Genomic DNA, 21367 nt, shown 5'->3' with positions numbered 1-21367 from the left:
CTCTTTTGCATCCGTGATCCGTTATGCTGAGAATGACGCGCGCCTTGGTGCCGAACGTTTCACATGGCATATTGAATAGATCTAAAAGGATAATTGAATGCAAGAAGAATAAATCATGCTAAGCTTTTCTAAAAATTAAACCTTCGTATAGTTTTTCGATTCCCCATCCCGATCTTCTTTTCATTTAGTTAAATAAAATATAAATTGTTATTAGAATACAGGATTGCATTGAGACGATTTCGCGAAGAGAATCTTAGCTTGCTCCGGATTATCGTCTAATTAACGAAGCTGTTTTCTTAGTTCTTACCGTGGAAACTGGCGAAATATGTGCTCGGCGAGAGCGCAACCTTTGCTCCACCTGCCGTGCATAATTGCGGAATCGCGGGAGTTCCTCGCGGGGAGATCGAGATCGCGATCGTCGGCTCGCGCTTGAGCTAATTAATCCGCAGTGAGAGCGGGTAAAACCGGTACTGTCGCGAGGACACACGCGAGAACAAGCGAGAACAAGCGGTGATAATCGCTCTTGGGATAGCAAAAATGATTGCGAGCGCCGGAAACGGTCCACCTTCGCTTTCTTACCTCCGCTCGTTTAGCAACCAGTCAAAAAGCTCGTGGAAATTAGCCACGTTGCTAAGTAAACGAGGGGCGACGACTTCCTCGCTACTTTGTAGCCGTAGATAACGACCAGGATTATTATATGTTTGAACTGTTTCCGTGGGAACGTCATTATGGTTGGCTTATTTTTAATCTTGAGGACATGCTAATTAACTCTCCTCTCTAGCTTTCAAGTACCATATGAATATATTCCGTTCACTGCCGTTACTCTTACATTTCATTTACTGCAGTTGAAATTAAAGATGTTGGATCACTTTTTAAAAACGTGTATGAGAGAAACTCGGTTTTATCGTTCCGTTTACTATATAATGTACGGAATTCGTAGCCATTTTATGTAGCCGTGGCGATTTCTATCGTAAAAGAACTATTTTTGAGATAGATACGCGGGTTAAGTGCAGTATTTCGAAGGAGGTTCCTGGTCCCGTTAGATAAGCGAAGATGTAACCAATATCGGCGTAAAGCAAGCAGGAAGAGCTGATCGCGCGTTATAAACGAGAATACCTTATACTTTCCGGTCGCGTCGCACGGTAGTCGCCGACTTATCTTACTGGATTAATCGGAAACGCGCGTGGCTTTCGCCTGCGTGCAAAAAGCCGTTGAATTATTTTCGCGTAATCCCCAGCGAGGTCTCGCCCTGTACCTTGTATAGATCCTCTCGCGCGCGTACCTACGTTGCGCCAACAACCTGCTCGGCTTGTTCCAACTCGGCGTGTTCCCGGTCGAATTATTTAACCCGACGACCGGGGGCTTGTGTCTGACCCCGCCGGCCTTCAATTAACCAGAATCCCCCTGAAACTGCGTAAAGCGCGCCGCATAAATTTAATCCCGCTCGATTCCGCGCGGCGGAATATACATATATCGCCCGGGCGATTTCTCATCGCAGCTGGAGGCGCGGAAGGAAAGCTGCGGTTTTCATCTCGCCTCGGTGCATTTCCTCCTTGGCGCGAAGGACATGGATAAATTATTATATTGAAAATAATCTCCACGCGTTCGTTCGTTCGTTTTGTTTCCGCAGCTCACTCCGGTCGGCTCGACGATCTTCAAGAACATCGACGCGATGGACGCCGACGCCGGTGTCAATGGCATTGTCGAGTACTCGATCGCACCTGGTGACGGCAGTAGAATCGGCAGCAACGAGGGTGTCGGCCGCAACCGGATCACCACTGTCGACGGATACGGCTACTTCAGCATCAACCTGCCGCACCAAGGACAGGTCACGGTTAATCGAACGCTCGACTACGAAAGGACTCAGCGTTATCTCGTCACCATCTTGGCATCGGTGAGTTTCGACCTTGTGCTAATCACGTTAATTGATCGCAGCTATCGGAATTAGATCGGAATTAGATCGGAATTAGAAGCGAGTTTAAGTGAATCGATGATGTTGACGTAAGCGTTGAGATAGAGATGTAGATCTAGCGATCTAATGCAACGGTTCTAAGGGCTTGAACTCGAAGGAGAAATACGATTGGTAGCTTCTTAAATAAGAACGTTGTCTGATACGAAATAGAAAAGCAGAAAATTGAAAGTTTGTCTTGGAACAAAAGTTTACGTAGAAATAGTGTTATAATTTGTTCGAGATAATTATAATTTATCTTTATCGAATAAATATCTTCTTTCTACGAAAACAAAAAATTTTTGTTTTATCTAGAATTTTCTAATCTGTCAGTCCAGTTCTTTTTACGTATCTTCTAAACATGTATCTTATAAATCGTTGGCCGTGTTGTCGTACGTATACCGTTGCGTACATATCTGTCGAGTATGATAATCGAGCATGATGAGCTCAATGATATGTTGCGATTACGCTACGCGACATCGAGCTGAAAACCCGTACGACAACAAGAAGATTCTTGCACAAATAACGAGGAAATAACGGTAATCATTTACGATGTCTAGTAAATTACTGTGTCGTCTTTTAAGATAGATGATCAGATTCAGTTCGAGAAATATTAGTATAACACAGACGGAATAATAATTTTGTGCGAAGAATAATAAAGGAATGCGATAAAAGTAAATCTTAGTATTTTATTACGGTCTATTTTGGTAGTAAAATTTCATTTCTATTGAAAAATTTTTGTATCAATAGAACAGAACGAAAGCTTTTGAACGTACAATAAAATCTTACAATTCGACAATTCTTCCTCTATTCTTCCTCAAAGATAAATCTTTTTATTGCAAATTGATCGGTAGACAAGACAGAATTTTTTGTGTTGTCCACTTCGGTGTATATATATCGTATGTGTCATCCATGTGGTATTTACGTTACGTAACTCATACTTCATACACCTGTTGCGACCGATTCTCGGTTGTGCTGCTTTTATTCGGTCGTTGCTGGCGTGCACAACTAACATGTGCGTGTATATAAGCACTGTACAACGACGATCTGGAGCATTTTTAGCGCCGTCGTTAAATCTCGGAATTCGGGAGAGCATCGATTTTTGCATCAACCGCCTTATTCTTGCAGTTGCGGCTGCAATCGACGAACACGCGTGCGTGCTGGTGTAAGTTAATCGGTCATAAATGCATGTGTTTCCTTAATTTAATACGCCATGGATGGGTACGAGGCAAATCGATGGGAGGATGTGGGATGGTCAATGGTCAGGTCGTGTGGGTCGAGGGATGGGGACAGAACGAGGGACTGACCGATGAGTCACAACGCTGACTATCTGTCGGAAAACCATATTTGTATTAGCATATCGCGCTTCTCCTTCACACGACTGCTTGTTCGCTTGAGTGTTATTAGTTCGGGCTTTCGAAGGCCCTCTCAATTCAAAACGTAATCTTACCTTTTACGATATCGTCATTCTTCACGCGAGCTTCTTTTTTATTTTTTTTCCGGTTCGAGTTTGTCTCAAGATACAGGATGTTTTTCAAGAAGATACCAAACAATTTAGAGATATACTATCTTGTCAAATATCGTAATTCCTTTCCCGGAAAAAAATGTAAAATGTTTAAAAGTGCATATCTTTATACTTTCTTGTATATACAAATTTTGAATTAATTCTGTTAATGTAAAGTCTGTCTGGAATTGATCGAAGAGAATAAAGAAATATGTGAAAATTATATAACGATCATCGCAGTGCCGTATGTATACGCAGTACAATTTCAACCATCTTGATTGCCCATTTATGAGAAATATTAAGGTCGATGAATGCAATATATGAGAAGCGACATACATTAAGGCAATATTCCTGAATTCTTTCATTTGTATTATCCATAAGGAGGTATCTCCAGCGGTAATTCACACGCGAACGTACCGCAATAATTCCGAGAGGACTCCAACGTTCGCGCGCGCGCGTGCATAATTATATGCGTGGCGCGATGAACGCGCGTGCAACGTGCACGCTTCGTTACCGTGCACACACGATCCTCGTGTACGAAACACGTCTCGTGTGCTCTGTCGCAGATTAGAAACTGATATACGTACAGGCCTGCATGCAGACGTGCATTCGCTAAACGGTATTACAACCCGACCGGCAACGGCACCACGCTGGCCAGGTAGATGCGTGTTCGACCTTTTTCACGTCTAATGATTTTAATGGTACTAATCGATTCTGCGGTCTCGCACAAGTGCGCAAACAGCGCGCGACGGACAAGTCGTTAATTACAGTTACGCGCCCGGCTTAGATAATCCACGTCTAAGTAATTAATTACTCCTATCAATCGCGTATTTAGAAGCATGCTGCGTCGAGGTACTTCAAACGTGTACAAGTTTGTATAAAGCTGAGCGAATATTGCAGATAAACAAGGAAAATGTGAGGCTTATGAAGCTCTATACGAGAGGTTTCAGGTTTTGTTATACCTTTTTGTATCTTTACGAGCTTCTTTATCGATTTAAAATTAATCGTTCCTTAATAGAGATGCAGAGACAAAAATCACTAAATTATAGACGTGTACTCTTAAATTAAAAGACAGAAGACTTAAATTAAATAACAGTATCTTGTTTTTTTTCATTTGATAAAATGTTTGTAAATGAAAAGTTACATCTGATTGTGAGTTGATCGAAGAATTCGCAGATAAAAATAAATGCAGGAGGAATGGTACCTTCTATATATTCCACGATATCTGCAGTTCAATGGGTATACTGGTGATTCGAGCTAACCAGAGTAAAGATAGTTTGCAGATAACAACTCGGCTATGCGAGTTGCGATATTTCCGATGCGAAGTTTTCGCGCAATCTCGCGGTCAAATTCACCAGCGAAATAGCGAAAGGATCGCATGTAACGGTGCACACCGGTGCAGAATAACACAATCTTTCTGATGTTTGATACGTACGCGTGCGGTATCGTTCGCGGTACCGTAAGGCATTAACCGTTCGGCCGCCCTCCCCCTCCAGATTAGAGGCCATGGATCGCCGTGTCGTTGTTTGTAGCTATTTGCATATCGCCTCTGCCAAACCCGACATTGTTCGATTTGCACAGGTACACGCGGGCCGCGCTACCGCCGGATTAGAACTCGCAAATTGCGCTTCTCGTATCCGGATCACGGTGCGATCGATATCGCGACACTTATCGGCCGTGTACGCACCGTAATCCGGACTTTCTACTGACGAGAATTACAGGTTGCAGCGTCCTCATAGACGTATCGCAAAACATGGCCTGGCTCATATTTAAACACTCATATTTATTCATTCATATGTCAGGTCCGATTGCAGTGTTCCCTGCTAATATATAATAAATAAAACCAGCGATTTTTTCGTCTGCCATCGCACCAGAGATTATCAATAAATAAATAAATATAATTAGCTATAAACTTATATTTCATTTAAAAAAAAGAAGAGAATAGTACTGGTCAGTGCTTCCACGTAGCGAATTTGTAGTTAAAAGTATGAATCTAGGACAGGAGATGCAAACTTTTTCTACAAAAGGCTAGAATAAATATTGGCTTTGCGGGCCAAGAGGATATTATGATAGGTACTATATAACCGGAGAGAAAACAAATTTCCACAAGCTTTTTATTAATAAAGTTTAGATAATAATAATTTTAATTATTCAATTTAATTTCTAGCAACAATAATATCGCGCGAGCTATACAAAAATAGGACTCGGCTCGTAGTTTGCCGATCACCAATCTGGAACGAGAAGCAAATTCCAAGCAGGCGATGCAAGAGTCATTTCGATCGGTACGATCTAGCAGCCGCGAATGCGACCGTTAACGCAATCGCTAATGGACCGCGCGTAATCTCGTCTCGCGTGAGTGAAAGTAAGATGCTCATTAGCGAATATCGCGTATTCACTAGACACCCACGCAATCGCGGCGCGAGATTGTTCGATCGCCGTGACGAATCGTCATAAGTGCCATGCGAGCGCAATGAGTATCGCGCAATGTAACGTAACGTAACATGCTACCTACGTGCGGCGCGCACACATACTATGAGGTGGTTATGATAATATAATCAGGAAGTGATATAAAATGTCAAATCCACCGCGACCCGTACGCGCGTATGGCGGAACAATACTTTGTAACTGTACAACGAACACCGTCTGCTTATATTCTTACGACGCGACGGTACTTGTCGCGCCGCGATTATATTGCCACACTCGCGGTGGTCGTGCTCCTCGCTCGCATTAAGAATTGTTCTCTACACGAGCTATTCACGTGCGAGTGGTTTTATGAAGCGAGGCAGTCGATAAGTCACTTCTGACGTACGACGCAAAAGTCTGCCGTCAGATAAAAACCGCGAGTACGCATCGGCTGCGAACGTGGCATTTATGTTTTCATTTGCATCGGGCGGCCATGCATTTTGTTATTTATGTTAACACACGGAGCGGTTTGGACGGCCACAGGAGTTCTGGTCGGTAACTATCGTATATTTTGATTGGAACATTGCCGGCGCACCACTATAATTGTGGCTCTTCAAACGTACTCCATAAACGACGATCTTTTTTGAAAAAATTTATATTACATTGGCTCAGCATAATTAATATTTTAATATTTTTAGCAATAAATTTTAGCTCTGATGTTTATAATAATATGTAAAATGTTTAAACCAAATATACGGCAATAATTATTGACCATAGCGCAATTAACAAGGTTTTACCATAAAAATTATGGTAAATACAGTAAAGATATTATTTGATGTTAATTGTGATTATCTCAGTAATATTCTAATTAAATTAACATTGAACATTACATCTATGAAAAGAAGCAACAAATTCTTATATAATAAGTCAAGAAAAAAATAGAAGTTTGAAGCTTAACAAGCGTCGTTGACAAGTCTCGGTTTTTTCTTCGCGTCAACCGACGTGCTAATGTCTCTTTCCCGACTGTTCCCTAATTATCTTTAATCTTATCTACGTGGCACAGTTTCGCGTAAACGTGGTCACCGCCGCGCCGGCCGTGGGCCCGAACAAAGAAAATTGCGCGCCGCCAAGGTAGGTAACCGCGAGGAAAACGCAAGGTGGGCAGTAGATATATGGACGGGACTTATATGCAGCGGTGGTGCATGTTGCACGCGGGTCTAGGTATACGTGAGGTAGGAGAGCCGCGGACTCGCCGGCATTAGTCACCATTCGGCTTCGGGACGTGTAACGTAAGCACGGAATTTTCGATTTCCCCGTCGTCGCGTCGTAGTGCCGACGCGACGTGGCCGATCTCGCGTGTAACGCGCCGCGGCGAATCCTTTCGTCGCGGGTGATCGCGATACCGGGAAATAGCATGATCGCGCTGACCTGATCGAACGTATGATGTATGGGGATACCGGAACGTCAATAGTGTATCCGTTTCGCCGTGCATGCGTGTGCATCGCGGCATGGATTTCAAATCGCCGTCTTGCCGTGTCAGCGCGAAAGTCCGATAGAACCCAATAGAACCATCCAATCGTGAGGAGCGAGATCTGTGCCCCTCTCTCTCGAATATATTGTATGATAAATCACGAATATCGCTCCGCGAGAAAAGTACGAGTGAGAATCGACACGTTTGTTACAAAATTTCCAATGTCAAGGGTGCCACGTTACGTTGCTTCGCGCGAAGAAAGTTTCTTCCTCGTTCGCGGAACGCGAACCGTGTAATCGTAATTAAAATCAAAATAGAACGCGATGAAAAGAATACGGTTAATTAATACAGCCAAAGCAACAGCATTGTGCGGACGGTTATTACACCATCGAGAAGTTTTTTTTTTAATGGCGCTTCGAGCTCCGTGAATAAAACGTTGGATCGAAGAATAAAATGTTAGAATAATACCTGACAGGACGCATACGCGCGATAACGGTCCGCTCGTGCATGAATTCTTTCCTTGTTAAGTCTACGTGAGACTAACGACGAACCTTGGGGAGGAAGACGGACGTTTGTCAAACGAACGGTATTAAAATGCGGTTAGAAGGCGTTTCCACCGGAGTGCGTTGGCATTGACGTGGGTGGAGAAGTCCCTCGAGTTGCCTCGAGTTGTCGAAACGAGACAAGCGGTGGACCGTGAAGAACGAACGAACGCGAGGATAGAGAAAAATTGATATTTCAATTTCATCACTCTTCACTCTCTTTCGCGTTGTCGGAAATTTTATTTTATCGGGACAAACTCTTAGGAGATAACAGGTTGCACGTTTGAGAATTTGAGATCGTTAAGAAAATACAAATTTGGTGAACTGACGATTAACGAAATAAAAATAGAAGCGCGGTAAATAAAAGAAAAATCACCCGTTACGTATGCCGAACCGCGATGAACGGCTGTTTGCGCGAGAGGAAGCGGGCAACTTCCGGAACGCCTGGTGTACGTAATCCTTCGCGGCGGAGAACGCGTGTCGCGAAACGTTGATTATACTTACAGAGATCGGTCGGCGCTTCCGCCTACAACGGCGACAATATCGGACGGATATCGGCGTGACTCTCGGTCGCGATGAGATATCAAGGCCGAAGAATACAGAATTCCCCCCCGACTTCTTGTGAAAATTTTGCACGTTAATCTCGCATAATCCGCGGCGATTTTATCGGTGAAAAAAAAAGCGCGGTTGCAGAGTATAGCCGGGGTTTCCGGAAAGCCCGAGGGCGACGATTTCGCAGCCCGATCCGCACGCATGATCGATCGCGCGTGCGAACATAGGCCAGATAGAGCGAAAATAGACGAGTTTGCCGATGCGCACGAAGATCCCGCAATATCCCGCGCCGTTGGTTTCCGATACCGATGTAAATGATCTGGCGTTACGTAAAGCACCCCACCAACCGACGTTACCGCGTTGAAATATAGCGTGATAACTCGAGCGCGCCGATAGCTCGGTACGAAATATTGGATTTGCTCGTTCATGAGATTTTAAACCGACTCCGCGCTGCTCGATATTCAAACTGTTTATAGAGCGCTCAATAATGAAAGACGCTTTGAAATAACATGGAGAATAACGATGAAGATGTGAAAATGTCGACGGCATACTTATTAATAATGTAACCGGAGACACCGTCGCGCATATAAAATTTATGGAAAGGAGTTCTCGGTGTTTTAAATATATCACATCTTGTTTGCGTAAAATTTATATTCCTCGGTGAAATGTTCACAATTTAATTTCGCCAACAGTCGCAGCAGACGCAAAAGTATTAAGAATATATAATTTCTCAATTATTCCTGGCGACCGTCTAATATAACACTTGAACGGTTTAAGGCGCACGAGCGGAGTTGAGAGGAGGTATGTCGTCCGGTCGATTAAAAGACGCGTGATTTATACGGCCCCGCGAGGAATGCTGTAACGTAACGAGCGCAGTTAACAGCTCGCGGGTTAAGGATTCAGGCCCGGAACGACGAGATCGGCAACGGGAATTGCCAATTGCACGGTGGGACGATAGCGAGGAATACACCTTACGGTCACCGCACTTCGTTATGTACTAATTCTCGAGATTCCTAGGACTATCCTTCTTGCGATTGTCGCCGAAAAGATCTTTCACATCTCCTGAACGTTTCGGATTTCTCGGCGACGCGCCTCTCTGAACGAGGATGCGAGAGAGACGTGTATGGGATCGGATTCGAGACGCGCTGTCGACAGAACGTGACTCATCGTAAATCCGACAATGAAGCTTCTCAATCCGATAGAAGCGTTCCTGGCTGTCGCGTTGATTCGCGTTGGTCCGAGTATCGGCGATGGCAATGGCGATTTGTCAACGGTGAGTGGATCGTTCGAAGCGTTCGAAAAATAGAAACAGACTCGGCTCCAGTCTCGCGATTGTAAGCTGGAACACGTTTCTGTCACCGATATGGTGTTACTTAATTTAATTGTACCTTACTCGGAATTTTATTCGGGGTATACGCTGATCGTAGCTGCGAGCAAGCTCTGCCGTGGGGCTAGAACTAAGCGAACATTTCAACTTTACTGGTGCATAGACCTCGGTGGATCGCGATAAATGGCCTCCTTAGGCTAAATTGAAACAAGCGATTTTTTTGCGAGAGGTCCATTGCGAGGGCCTTACATGCGTAGGGGGGTCTCACGCTGGGGCACAATAGGCACTTTTCATCCTGGAACCTCGTTAGTTTTAGAGCCGCCTCTGGTCATGACTTCTTGTAAGCGATCAGTTAACCGTCACTTTAAGCGACTCCTTCTCAGAATCGATTCTATTAAGTTATTACACTGTTACTATTGCCGTGTGCTGCGCATTATAATTTTATGTAGGCTCACGATGCTAATTTGATTACCTTGCCAAAAATAAAAATGAATTAATAAAAATAGATAATATTAACGATATATCACGATATATGATCGATTTTTAATTTGATAATTTGATATTATATCAGAAAATTAATAATTTTATATAACTATGATACCGTTGTTACCGCGCTAACAATGCAATTCTGTTAGCTGACTTCATTCATTAATTTATTTTCGAAAATAGGATTCCCTCAACTATTATAACCGTCGAGGTTTTTGTTAAAATCTTATTCGAGGCAATACCTGCCTTTAATACGGAATGTTATATGGGGTCGCGCAGACCGTGGCTTCATTCCACCTGTAATAGAATCCGAGACGCGGACTACAACACTCGACTTACGAGCGCATCCGAGACGCGTATTCAGCGCACAGACGTCGCCGCCGCCACCACCACCGCCGCCGCCGCCGTCATTGTCGCTTGCCGGTTGCAATTTCGTGCATGTTCGAAATTGCGCGATCGTACGGCGCGAGTAGAGTACGGGGAAAAATACGATTGAATTCTGGGATGCTGCGGCCTCGCCGCGCGCTGCACCGCGCCGTGCCGCGCCGCGCCGGCAACATGATGTCATTAAACGATCCCTGGCGGGCGGCCGTTCCCGTAAGCGAGACGAAATGAAAAAGGCAAATGGATACACCGTGCGCCCATTATTACTATTGGCATACGGGATATAGCCTCGGTGCTGCGCACCATGGTCAAGGGTAATCGTTATTTCCCGCGCCACGCTCATGGCTCTCTCGTTCTCCGGCGAGCCATGAGATAAATCGGCCACGGTCTCGCATAATCGCGGCGAATCTCCCCGAGCCGAGGACGCGATCGATCTCTCTCTCTCTCCCTCTTGGATTCGGATTAAGCCGCCCGATGGGCTGCGGCAGGTGCGGCTCATTTGAATATTATGTGGAACAAATGACCGACTTCTGATCCGTGAACGCTGCTCCTCTTAGCGAGCCTCCGCGCGCTCCGCCACGAGAGGAGTAACGTTCCGCGTCGATGCTCTGAATATATAGACTGCAAAATGATTCATATGTGAAGTCAATGTTCGTACTTGCAGGCGTTTCGTAGAAACTTTATATCAAGTCAAGATTATTTTACGTTAAGATTAACTTAATCAACTTGCAAAAAGTGTTAAAGAAATATTGTATATAAACGTGATACTGCGGCTAATATAGAAATATTTTTTAGCTCATTTTGTTCTTTACTTCTTTATATACGAAACATTTTTAACGAAATTTTGAAATACGACGATTCTGTCCCACGTCTCTCAACGAGCTTCAAAGGAGATAGTGAATAATGCGGGATTTTATTAAAAATTTATGAGATGTTCTGCATGCCGCGGAAGGCAATGCATGCATTTTTGCAGTTAACCGTGTCGGAATTTGTAGTATGTTGCAATATATACCATATATATATTTTTTTTTATGTGGTACTTTCAGAAGCTCTCTTACGCAGCAAGCTTCCTGGCATAATGGAAATTACAATAACGGGTTATCTTTATTTAGAGCGCTTCGTAAGTGGTCCAGGCCCGTTATTGTATAAATAGGGTCACTGAGGAGAACGGAAGACGAAAAGAAAGAGACGAAACTTTTCCCGGGGCGACGGTAGAACCGGTAGAACCGTATCGTGATGTGTGTGAAGACAAGAAATAAAAAACGGGTGTTTGTTCCTTTCATGCACGTAGCGACTATTGAAAATGTCAATATATGATCGTGACGCGTCAAAATCGCAAGATTAATAGCGCGTTATCGCCGTCAGTTTTCATTCGTCATTCAACTTTTTATTTATGAGCAAAAATGGATGAAGGAATTTTTTAATGTCTATATTTTCTCATGTTTTTTTTTCATCGATAGAATCGGGAGAGAGAGAGAATACGATATACAGTAATAATAATATAACGAGTTGAAGAAAATATGCATGATTTGTTAAAGATAATTTAAATATAGTATAGTGAGGAGGTGTTAATTATTTAAGGGGAATGAAAGAAATTCTTTTACTGTAGATATAATGAAAGAAAATAAATAACTTGCGAATGCAATTATATAGGGACATTTATAATATAAAATAATTAAATATACTTCGAATGTGCTGCGCAGCCAGTACGACAAATATTTCTTATAAAGTACGAAAATTATAAAATGCAAAATCCTTACTTTGTAGTTGAAATCTTCGACGTTGTTCAGAAAGTCAATTTGCATTTTCCTTGTCGCGCTTTACGTTGCAAATTGTTTGGTTACAGGATCGAGCGAGGAACGTCTCCGAGAGATTCACATCCACGACCACGTTGACGGTGAACATACGAGATGACGACGATCAGGATCCGTCCTTTATTTATCAAGGCTGTATGCTTTCGGACGGCGCCTGCATCAATCCGGAATACTCGGCATCGGTACTTTTTTTTTTTAATATCATTTTATTATCATGTTGTACTATAAAACAACTGCTGCTCGAATTCGAGCGCGTGTTAACGGTGAGAAGATTATTTTAACAGGGCGTTTCCCTGCCCTTAAAATTTATAGCGCTGAAAAATTTAAGTGTAATCGAATACGCGCACCTAATCGGCCGCTGATATCTCACTGCTGAAATTCACGTAGCCAATAAATCGGTTGCAACCGGTTCTGCAAGAGCGATTCTCTTTTTCTCTCCGTCAGGTATCGAGCGGAGTACTATCCGGCATACTCAATATCTCGCCCGAGAAAATACAGGCGGTCGACATGGACAGTATAAACGCACCGATTCACTATTCCTTCCTCAGCGGAAATCCGCCGAATTACCGGGATTTCTTCGAGATCAATCCTAACACCGGGGCGGTGAAGCAAATTAAAGCCGTCGACACGACGGTAACGAAGAAATTCGATATTATTATCAAGGTAAATATTAACGTTATATTTTTATGTCACGCTGAAAGAAATGTTTAAATAAAATTTTGAATAATTTAGAATTATTCCATATAAATAGAGGCTAAAGAATACAAGAAAGTCTGAAAAATTATTGTCCATATTATTATAAGTATTTTTTGCCTTTCAATAATATTACTAATTGATTCTTTCACGTTTAAGAAAATAATTACATTTGAGAAAATAACGCAAAATTCCTCGTTACAACGCGTATAACTTAAACTTTTTTCCCCAAATTTGTGAAAAACGCGTAATAATTGGGCTTTTTCTTTTTTTTTTTCTTAAGGCGGTTGAAGTGTCGGAAGCGAAGCGATCGGCTACTGCCAAATTAACAATCACCGTCAAGCCGGTCGACAGCAATCCACCCATTATAACAGCGTCAAACATCGAAGGTTTCGTCGACGAGAACGCTCCGATCGGCACAAAGGTCATCGATGAAACCGGGAATCCCATTGTGCTCACCGTGTCGGATGCTGATCTGGTGAGTCTGATCCCGTAGATTCTATCGGTTTCTATTTAACGAAGCGCGACTGAGGTGCGAATCAACCATTTAATTTTCTCCATTGTTAGCGGATAAGACCTGTGCCACGCTGATGAAACTCATGTATTTGAAGTCATTGGCTTCTTTTTCTTGGGAAAAAAAAAATTTCGTTTCTAGGGACCAGACGATCCGAAACCGACATATACTTTCGAGCTGACGACGAATTTCTTTGCGATCGATCCGTCTGGCGTCCTTGTCGTGAACGAGGAGAATTTGGACCGGGATCCTCCGAGTCCCGGCCGCTTCCGATTTCAAGTAGTCGCCCGGGAGAAAACGGGTGTGGCCGCGTCGTCGCCTCTGTCATTTGTCGTGACGTTGAACGATGTCAACGACAATGCGCCTCTGCTTCCAATGATGGCACCCATCACCGTTCAAGCGGGAGAGACGAAGAGACAAATAGCAAAGGTAGTTTCCTTATGTTTTAATTGATTAACAATTTTACATGTTCCAGTATGATAATAATTGTGAGTGATTTGAAGTTTTCTACATTTGATACCTTTTTGGTACTTCTCACAATTGTCATTGATTATTGCTTGTCGATACTCCACAATTCTTTCTCACGCTTATGAGACTTCAGGAGAAAAATTTAATTTTGAATTTCGCATAGGTGGAGGCGACGGACAATGACGAGGGCGAGAACGCCGAGATAACGTACAGTATCTATCACGTGTCGAACAACGGCTTGCAAAAGTTCAAGATAGATCCGAAGACTGGAGTTATCGAATCCGTGAGGAAACTGAACGCCGGCGAACAGTTCAGCATCACGGTGCAGGCCACCGACAAGGGTGGCAAGTACTCGCAGACAATCGTCGAGGTGAACGTCATTCCTGGGCCCAACACCAGAAGTCCCGTGTTCCAGCAACCGGTGTACGAGGTGCAAGTCAGCGAGGGGGCCTCCATCAATTCCACAGTTGCGACTATCACTGTGAGTATCCTCGATATGATGTCCATCTCGTCGATGTTTTGTTTTAAACTCCAACTGCTCTAACAGGAGCACAGTATCTGCTCGATATGTACTTTATTGTTTTTTTTTCCTTCGTCCTTTTATCGCGTTGATGAAGCATCCGATCTACGCTTTTCTATTTATACTAATTTCTTGAATTTACATTTTTTTCGAACTACTTATACACAAGAAACATTTTCTACAATTAATTATTATTTATTAGAATGCGTATCTTTCTTTTTCGAATTCGATCCGAATTGTATCTCTCTTTTTAAAACAACGGATTTTTAAACGATCGTAATCGTAATATAGCGTTACTAATTAATATTACAGGCCATCGACCCAGAAAACGATCCGGTGTCGTACTCGATAGTATCGGGGAATGACTTGCGTCAGTTTGCGATTGGCGACAAATCAGGCGTTATTACCGTTATAAGGAAGTTGGATAGGGAGGACCTGACCCGGTATCAATTGGTAAGCCGATATCGTCAAACACCGTAGCACGAACTTCCTACACTCTCTACTACAAGCCAACGCACTTCTCGCTTTACGCCTCTTTCTACCGACAGCTTTTATCTAATCTAAGGAAACATCGGTGTGCCTCTTCCTCCGCTTGTAAACGAGTAACTGTGCGAAATCGAAACACAACGAGTTCTTAACTTTCAGTGCACACCCGATTTGTTTATAGTTCTTGTAAAAGAACATTATACTAAAATCTTATTGATTGAGTCATCCAAATATTTTTATTATTGAAACGACTCGCCACTGTACATGTCGCGTTCTACTAAAATTAGAGTAAATTAAAAGCGGAATGTAATGCAATGACATTATTGGTTTATGTAGTTAATAAAGGCCGAGGATACCGGCGGCCTGTACAGCACTGCGACGGTCAATATCATGGTCACCGATATCAATGACAAGAACCCCGAATTCGTGGGTCTTCCTTACGAATTTACCGTTAAGGAGGGCGAAGCGCGTAAACTAATCGGCCGCGTGCATGCTGAAGACGCCGATGAAGGTATAAACGCCGAGATCACTTATTTCGCACCCGATGATATTCCTTTCACCGTGGATCCTGAGACCGGAGATGTTCTGACGAAAATAGTGTTGGACTACGAACAGAATGACGTGAGTAATCATTCTATTGTTCTTTCAGCTTTTAATATAAAAATATTGAGAATAATAAACTTATATTATTTTTAACAACGTTAACTTGAAAAGTATTCTATATTAAGTACTTTTATACTTTTCATCCTTCGACTTCTTCACGTGAGAAAATAATTTTAGAATATTTGAATATTACAGAGTTATTAGAGATAATTGGAGAAGTTTCAACAGTTAATGAGTTTTTACGTTTTGTTTGAATTTGTGAAAAGCCGTATTAAATAATGCATAAAAACTAACACCATTCGTTATGGGTATAACTATATAGCTTAATTTTGGATTTTCCGGGAATGGTCTTTTGTCTCACGAGAGTTATAAAGTGTGATTACAACTCGAGAATGCTTACAATGAAACGGTTTAGTTTATACTCGGATTGCGAACAGTTAAATTACAATTGTACTATTGTGTGCGCCTGTGTGCATGAGACAAAGAGAATGGGCAAACTGTATGTCTGAGTTAAAATTCGCGCGATTTTTATTTGCGGAAACGCAATGTGTAAAAAAAATCCAATGATAATGTGTAACAATGTATGCAATGTGATCAAAACTTTTAATTTAATTAATCACATTAAAATCGTCTTATACTGTTAAATATTAAAGGAAATTTAAACATTCATTTTTATCTTGATATTCTCTTGAACTTCAGAATTAAATTACAAAATAAAAATCGGTAAATTGGACGTAATAGTAAATAATTAGGAACGTAATAAAATATGGCATTTGCATAAATTGCGTAGGAATACAAATTCGTAGTAACTGCAAGGGATGGAGCCCCCGATTATCGTTTGGCAACCGCGACAGTCACAGTTAAAGTCATAGACGTCGAGGACGAGGTTCCAGTCTTTCACCAAAGCAGTTACGAGGCACGTGTCAAGGAAAACGTGCCTGACTATAATGTAATTCAAGTCACGGTGAGTCGCATGTCAAACCATACTAATACTATTCATAATATCGTCTTTCCTCGATTGGAAAACGTGTAAAGTGATAGAAATACGATAAAAAGCAATTCGTTCGTCGGATTAATTTGTCTATTCGTATCAGTTCCTGCGGTTTAATTTAACGAGGATCGAGAATCTCGTGCAGCAACGCTGATAGATTTAACGTGAATTTCATGCGAGACGTTCGCGTTAAGATAAAGCGCCCCTGCTTCCTCGCGTAACACGCCGAGTGTGAAATTAGTTCTGAAGTGGATCATAATAAGGTGAGATGTAATTTCATCGAGAACGAATGACGAGACTTCGCTCGAGGAGTTTCGAAAGTTCATCAGATAATCGAGACGTACACTCGTCCCGACTCGGACGAGATATTCGCGTTACTCGCGTCGTCGACGATTCCCATCCCCCGCCGACGAAGTGGAAAGGACGAAGTGCGTCCTAGCTCGTCTTACTCGGGTTTTGAAGCTAACGCGATCATTTCTAGGCCGATGATCCGGACACAAAGAAGCAAATTACGTACATGATCAAGCAAGGGGATACCGAACTCTTCAGCATAGACCCGAAGACTGGAGTAATAAAAACTATCCGTGGTCTCGATTACGAAAGCCAGAGCCAGCATGTGCTTATCGTGGGCACCGAGGAGAACACCAGCGATTTACCCGGCTCCACAACCCGCGTTGTTATTAATGTTCAGGTATTTTTTATAAGTGACTCTTTCTTTGTGGTAGTTGTCAACATCTATCACCGATTTAATATTATCGTTCATTCGCGCATCATGTAACATACATGAATGTCACTTTTAGAATATCACATTATACAGACAGCTCTTATATAAACTGCTGTCGATTTTTATTTGTTATATTTCGCGTGAGAAGTAATTAATTTTGATAAAGTACATTTTGTTTTATTTTAATAAAATAAATTTTCTAATTAATGATCTAGAAGATCTTATCTAATTAAATAATATATATATACATGACACAGCTATAGTTGTTCAAGATTGTTAATGCATTCGTGTATTGGAATCTTTAAGATATTAAAACGGGAATTAATTATCTGTCACAGTCTCAGGAATTAATCCATGGAATCAATTTAACGGAACCGGTTCATGTTGAGCGCATTAATATCATAATCAACGATTACCCTATCATTTATCGTGCTTCGACTACTTTTAATTTAACTGTATCTTATTACTCGGCGCATTAATAACGTTCTAAATGCAACGTGGCAGGATGTGAACGACATTCCACCGGTATTTACGTCGGTACCGCGTCCGATTACGCTGGACGACGATGTCCCTATAGGAACGACCGTAATCGATCTCGTTGCTGCAGATTCCGACGGCACCGCGCCGGGAAATCAGGTAGGTACATTCTTCCCCGCACGTCTTGACTTCTTCTTTGTTCTTAACTCGCAAAGAGGAAGATTTTTCACCGAGCTCGATGCCCGTAGGTTCGATACGAGATCATCGGCCGCGGTATCGCCAGCAAGTACTTCGTAATCGATCCCGACAAAGGCGTACTCCGAATACGAGACGACTTACGCAAGGAGACCGACTCCGAGTATCAGGTATTTGATCCTCCGTATATAATTCGACGCCGCGTCTCGCTCGCGATCTGCCTCATCTACGCAGATAATTCCTTTTTCCCAGGTCGATGTGCGTGCATACGATATGGGAGAGCCGCAATTGTCGTCCGTGACGACTGTGCCGGTCTACGTACGTCACGTGGCAACGGTACCGCCGGAGATCGGTTTGGGTTTCGCGGAGAACTCGTACAACGTGGAGGTGCCTGAGGACGCGGGTGACAACACGCTAATAAAGATAATCACCATCATCAACAGTCACGCACACGACACCACGCCGCTCAGGTGCGAGATTTACAGCGGCAATGAGGAGGGCCTGTTCGAAGCAAACGTCACGGAGGAGCGAAATTGCGCCCTGAGACTGAAGAAAGGAGCGCTGGATTATGAGACCACGGAATCTTATCAGATTAAGATCAAGCTGGAGTCGCTCTCGGGCCTTTTAAATTCAGGCAGAAATACGACGATGGTAAGACTCGATGGATTCCTGAACTTGCCGGTGCTTGAAACACGAATTCTTATAATCGGGATAAAATCGTAGCCGCTAACACAAACAAATATATCGGAGATAAAAAAATTGAAACATATATAAAAGATGTAGAAAAGTTTAAGTTACTTATCCTGCAGATGTAACTTAAGCATTATTGCTTCAATTAGAAATCTTTATGTAAGAGTTTCTATTCAGATATTTTTACGCCGAATTTTTAGATACAAAAATTCAGTCATGATTTAAGCAGAAATTATTTTTACACATTAAACTTATATAGAGAAGAGAAACAAATTAAAAAGATCTAATTTGTGTAAAAAAAAACTCAACTCGCTGCATTTCGCTGCAAATTAAGTATTAATTCTCATTTGTCTCTAATTGTAAGAATGAAAACACGTTTGGTCGCAGGTGAAGATTCAGGTGCTGGACGTAAATGACAACAAGCCCGAGTTTATCTTCCCGGAAACGAATCAGAAGCTTACGCGGGGACGTTACTTCGCGGCAATTCTGCGCACCGCGCAATTTGCGTCCACCGTCCTACAGGTGAAAGCTCACGATAAAGACAATGGCAAATACGGCAAGCTGGAGTACAAGATTCTTGAAGGGCGAGGCTCCGGTTACTTCGCCATCGACGGCTCCAACGGCATAATCAGGACAACGGCGACGTTTGACCACGTGGATGCATCTGAGCTTCCTTTCAAGTTTGACGTTCGCGTGCGCGACAACCCCAATTCGACCGACAACTATAATTCGATTGTCGCGCCGGTGATCATCAATCTTATCGGGGAAGAGAACCTAATGATCCTGGTGGTGCAGGACGCGGCACCGGACGTCCTACAAAAGGAGGCTGGCAAAATAGCGGATGTAATCGAGCAGAAGAGCGATCTGCTAATTGGCATCGATAAAGTCGCGGTAAGGAAGATCCTCACGAAGAACGGCACCATCGAGATGTTCCCGCAGGACTCCGACGTGTGGTTCTACGCGGTTGACCCGGACACCGAAGCTATTTTGAATAGAAACAGCACTAAAGTGCAAAGGTACGTTTTACGGAGAATGTGCGCATGTTAAAAATAGAAGAAAAAAAAGAGATATTTTATACAGTTTATCTCTAAAACTCCGTTCGGATTTGTATGTAAGAGGAAGATTACGTTGGAAATTTGAGTTTTTATTGAAATGTCACTTTTTAACTATTTCGTTTTGGTATTATATACGCTCAAGCCACGCGATTGTCTCACATTTATCTATGGAACCGTATTACGTAATTACTGCTATCCGCAATGCTCACGTTGCAATGTGTTTTTACATGCTTCCGTAAATGGAATATTACTGTTTTACAATTTTAAAACCTCTCAGAATTGATAGTCACATAATAAGAAATTGCTGAACAAAAATCTTTTATAATATTACTATAGTTAAATAAATTAAATATTTTAATAAAACTCTTTTTAATTTGACTGCTTTAACACGGTCTAAATAAATTGTTTTCTTGAATGCGATATTTTTAAATTATTTGTAAATACAAAGTATATCTATATATATATGTATGTATCAAATTATAACTCTCTCGCTAAGTTTTATTGCTTTTAAATAGAATGTAAGCTTTATCGTAACTTAAATCAATATGAAACTAGATCGAGTCTGAAAACCTATCCGTATTTAATAATGAAAGACACGTCTTCCGCGCGTGCACCGAAAGGTCAACTACGACGTTTAATTGCATAACATTTGACCGTTAGCAAATATTAAAAGCGCCGAATTTTCGACAGGTCCATCATGGATAAATCGGCCATGTCAAACATTACCTTTGACGTATCCACGTTAGTGCGGGCAAATGCCATCGACATTCATGCACCCGTGATGCCGTCTGAGCCAGTGCGAACTCAAACGGCAGTTGCATTCAGCGGCGAAGTATTCCCGTACGCGCTGATCATCATCGCCTGCGTGATCCTGATCCTCGGCATTGCCGGTATCATATACATATGTGTTTCCTGGTCCAAGTAAGTATTTACATTTGTGTATGATTTTAATGCTGAGATAAAACTAAAATACAACGCGCCATAAAACGATTTATTATAAAATTCATTGAAATGATTAATTAATTAAAATAATAAAAAATTATATTAAGTTACTATACTCATCACTCATTACGGATGAGAATATACTCGTGCCTAATTAAATGTAATAAAGATAACGTTTTACGAAGATTTTTTAAAGACTTGTCTTGCGTTGGATATGCAAACTCAAAGTAGTAGATATCTATTGCACTTTTTTTGCATGTTATTTCAATAAAAGTTTTTGTATTCATACACGCGAATTAAAATGGAGACCATCACAGTTATTATTACGGTCTGCATTATTACGATCGCATAGGAGTGTTGTTTTATGAGTGTGAATATTCATTTGACTCATTAAGTACGAGCCATGCAAATTCATACTGCTCTTCATTACCTCCATTAGCTTTAATTGCGTTTTCCGCTTTGGATACCTTTGCAAACACTTATTGCATTGACGTTGCGTGATAAAATAGTCTTTCCGGGAGTGCTTACTTTTGCAATGGAAAATTTAAAGCTCTCCGAGAGATTCTCATCGTAAAAAT

The 21367-nt window shown here is 42.0% G+C and overlaps 2 protein-coding genes across 4 annotated transcripts in view; one reads left to right on the top strand and one right to left on the bottom strand.

Moving 5' to 3' along the window:
- The window catches only part of LOC139774010 (uncharacterized protein C15orf61), a 70923-nt gene extending 58531 nt beyond the window's left edge, over positions 1 to 12392 (bottom strand). Inside the window, exon 1 of the mRNA XM_071708962.1 lies at positions 12378 to 12392. The gene's annotated coding sequence lies outside the window, so the exon portion shown is untranslated. The remainder of the gene's footprint in view (positions 1 to 12377) is intronic.
- Cad99c (cadherin 99C) overlaps positions 1 to 21367 on the top strand; it is a 109717-nt gene that overhangs the window by 85631 nt on the left and 2719 nt on the right. For 2 of the 3 annotated variants that reach the window (XM_071708854.1, XM_071708862.1), the window contains 15 exons: positions 1631 to 1894; positions 12464 to 12613; positions 12876 to 13094; positions 13408 to 13602; positions 13780 to 14067; positions 14270 to 14587; positions 14939 to 15079; positions 15449 to 15733; positions 16506 to 16679; positions 17188 to 17397; positions 17935 to 18066; positions 18156 to 18272; positions 18355 to 18753; positions 19180 to 19808; positions 20538 to 20768. In XM_071708854.1, coding sequence (XP_071564955.1) covers positions 1631 to 1894; positions 12464 to 12613; positions 12876 to 13094; positions 13408 to 13602; positions 13780 to 14067; positions 14270 to 14587; positions 14939 to 15079; positions 15449 to 15733; positions 16506 to 16679; positions 17188 to 17397; positions 17935 to 18066; positions 18156 to 18272; positions 18355 to 18753; positions 19180 to 19808; positions 20538 to 20768 — 3752 coding nt within the window. Of the gene's footprint in view, positions 1 to 1630; positions 1895 to 7133; positions 9694 to 12463; positions 12614 to 12875; positions 13095 to 13407; positions 13603 to 13779; positions 14068 to 14269; positions 14588 to 14938; positions 15080 to 15448; positions 15734 to 16505; positions 16680 to 17187; positions 17398 to 17934; positions 18067 to 18155; positions 18273 to 18354; positions 18754 to 19179; positions 19809 to 20537; positions 20769 to 21367 lie in introns of those variants that run through there. The other variant, XM_071708872.1, reaches the window with a different exon arrangement.

The sequence above is a fragment of the Temnothorax nylanderi genome, unplaced genomic scaffold (genome assembly GCF_030848795.1).
Source record: "Temnothorax nylanderi isolate EJ_2023f unplaced genomic scaffold, tnyl_v1.0 TNYL_tig0004_pilon, whole genome shotgun sequence".
Taxonomy (NCBI): Eukaryota; Metazoa; Arthropoda; class Insecta; order Hymenoptera; family Formicidae; genus Temnothorax; species Temnothorax nylanderi.
The sequence above is the reverse complement of the archived record's forward strand: the minus strand, read 5'-3'. Positions and strand labels throughout refer to the sequence as shown.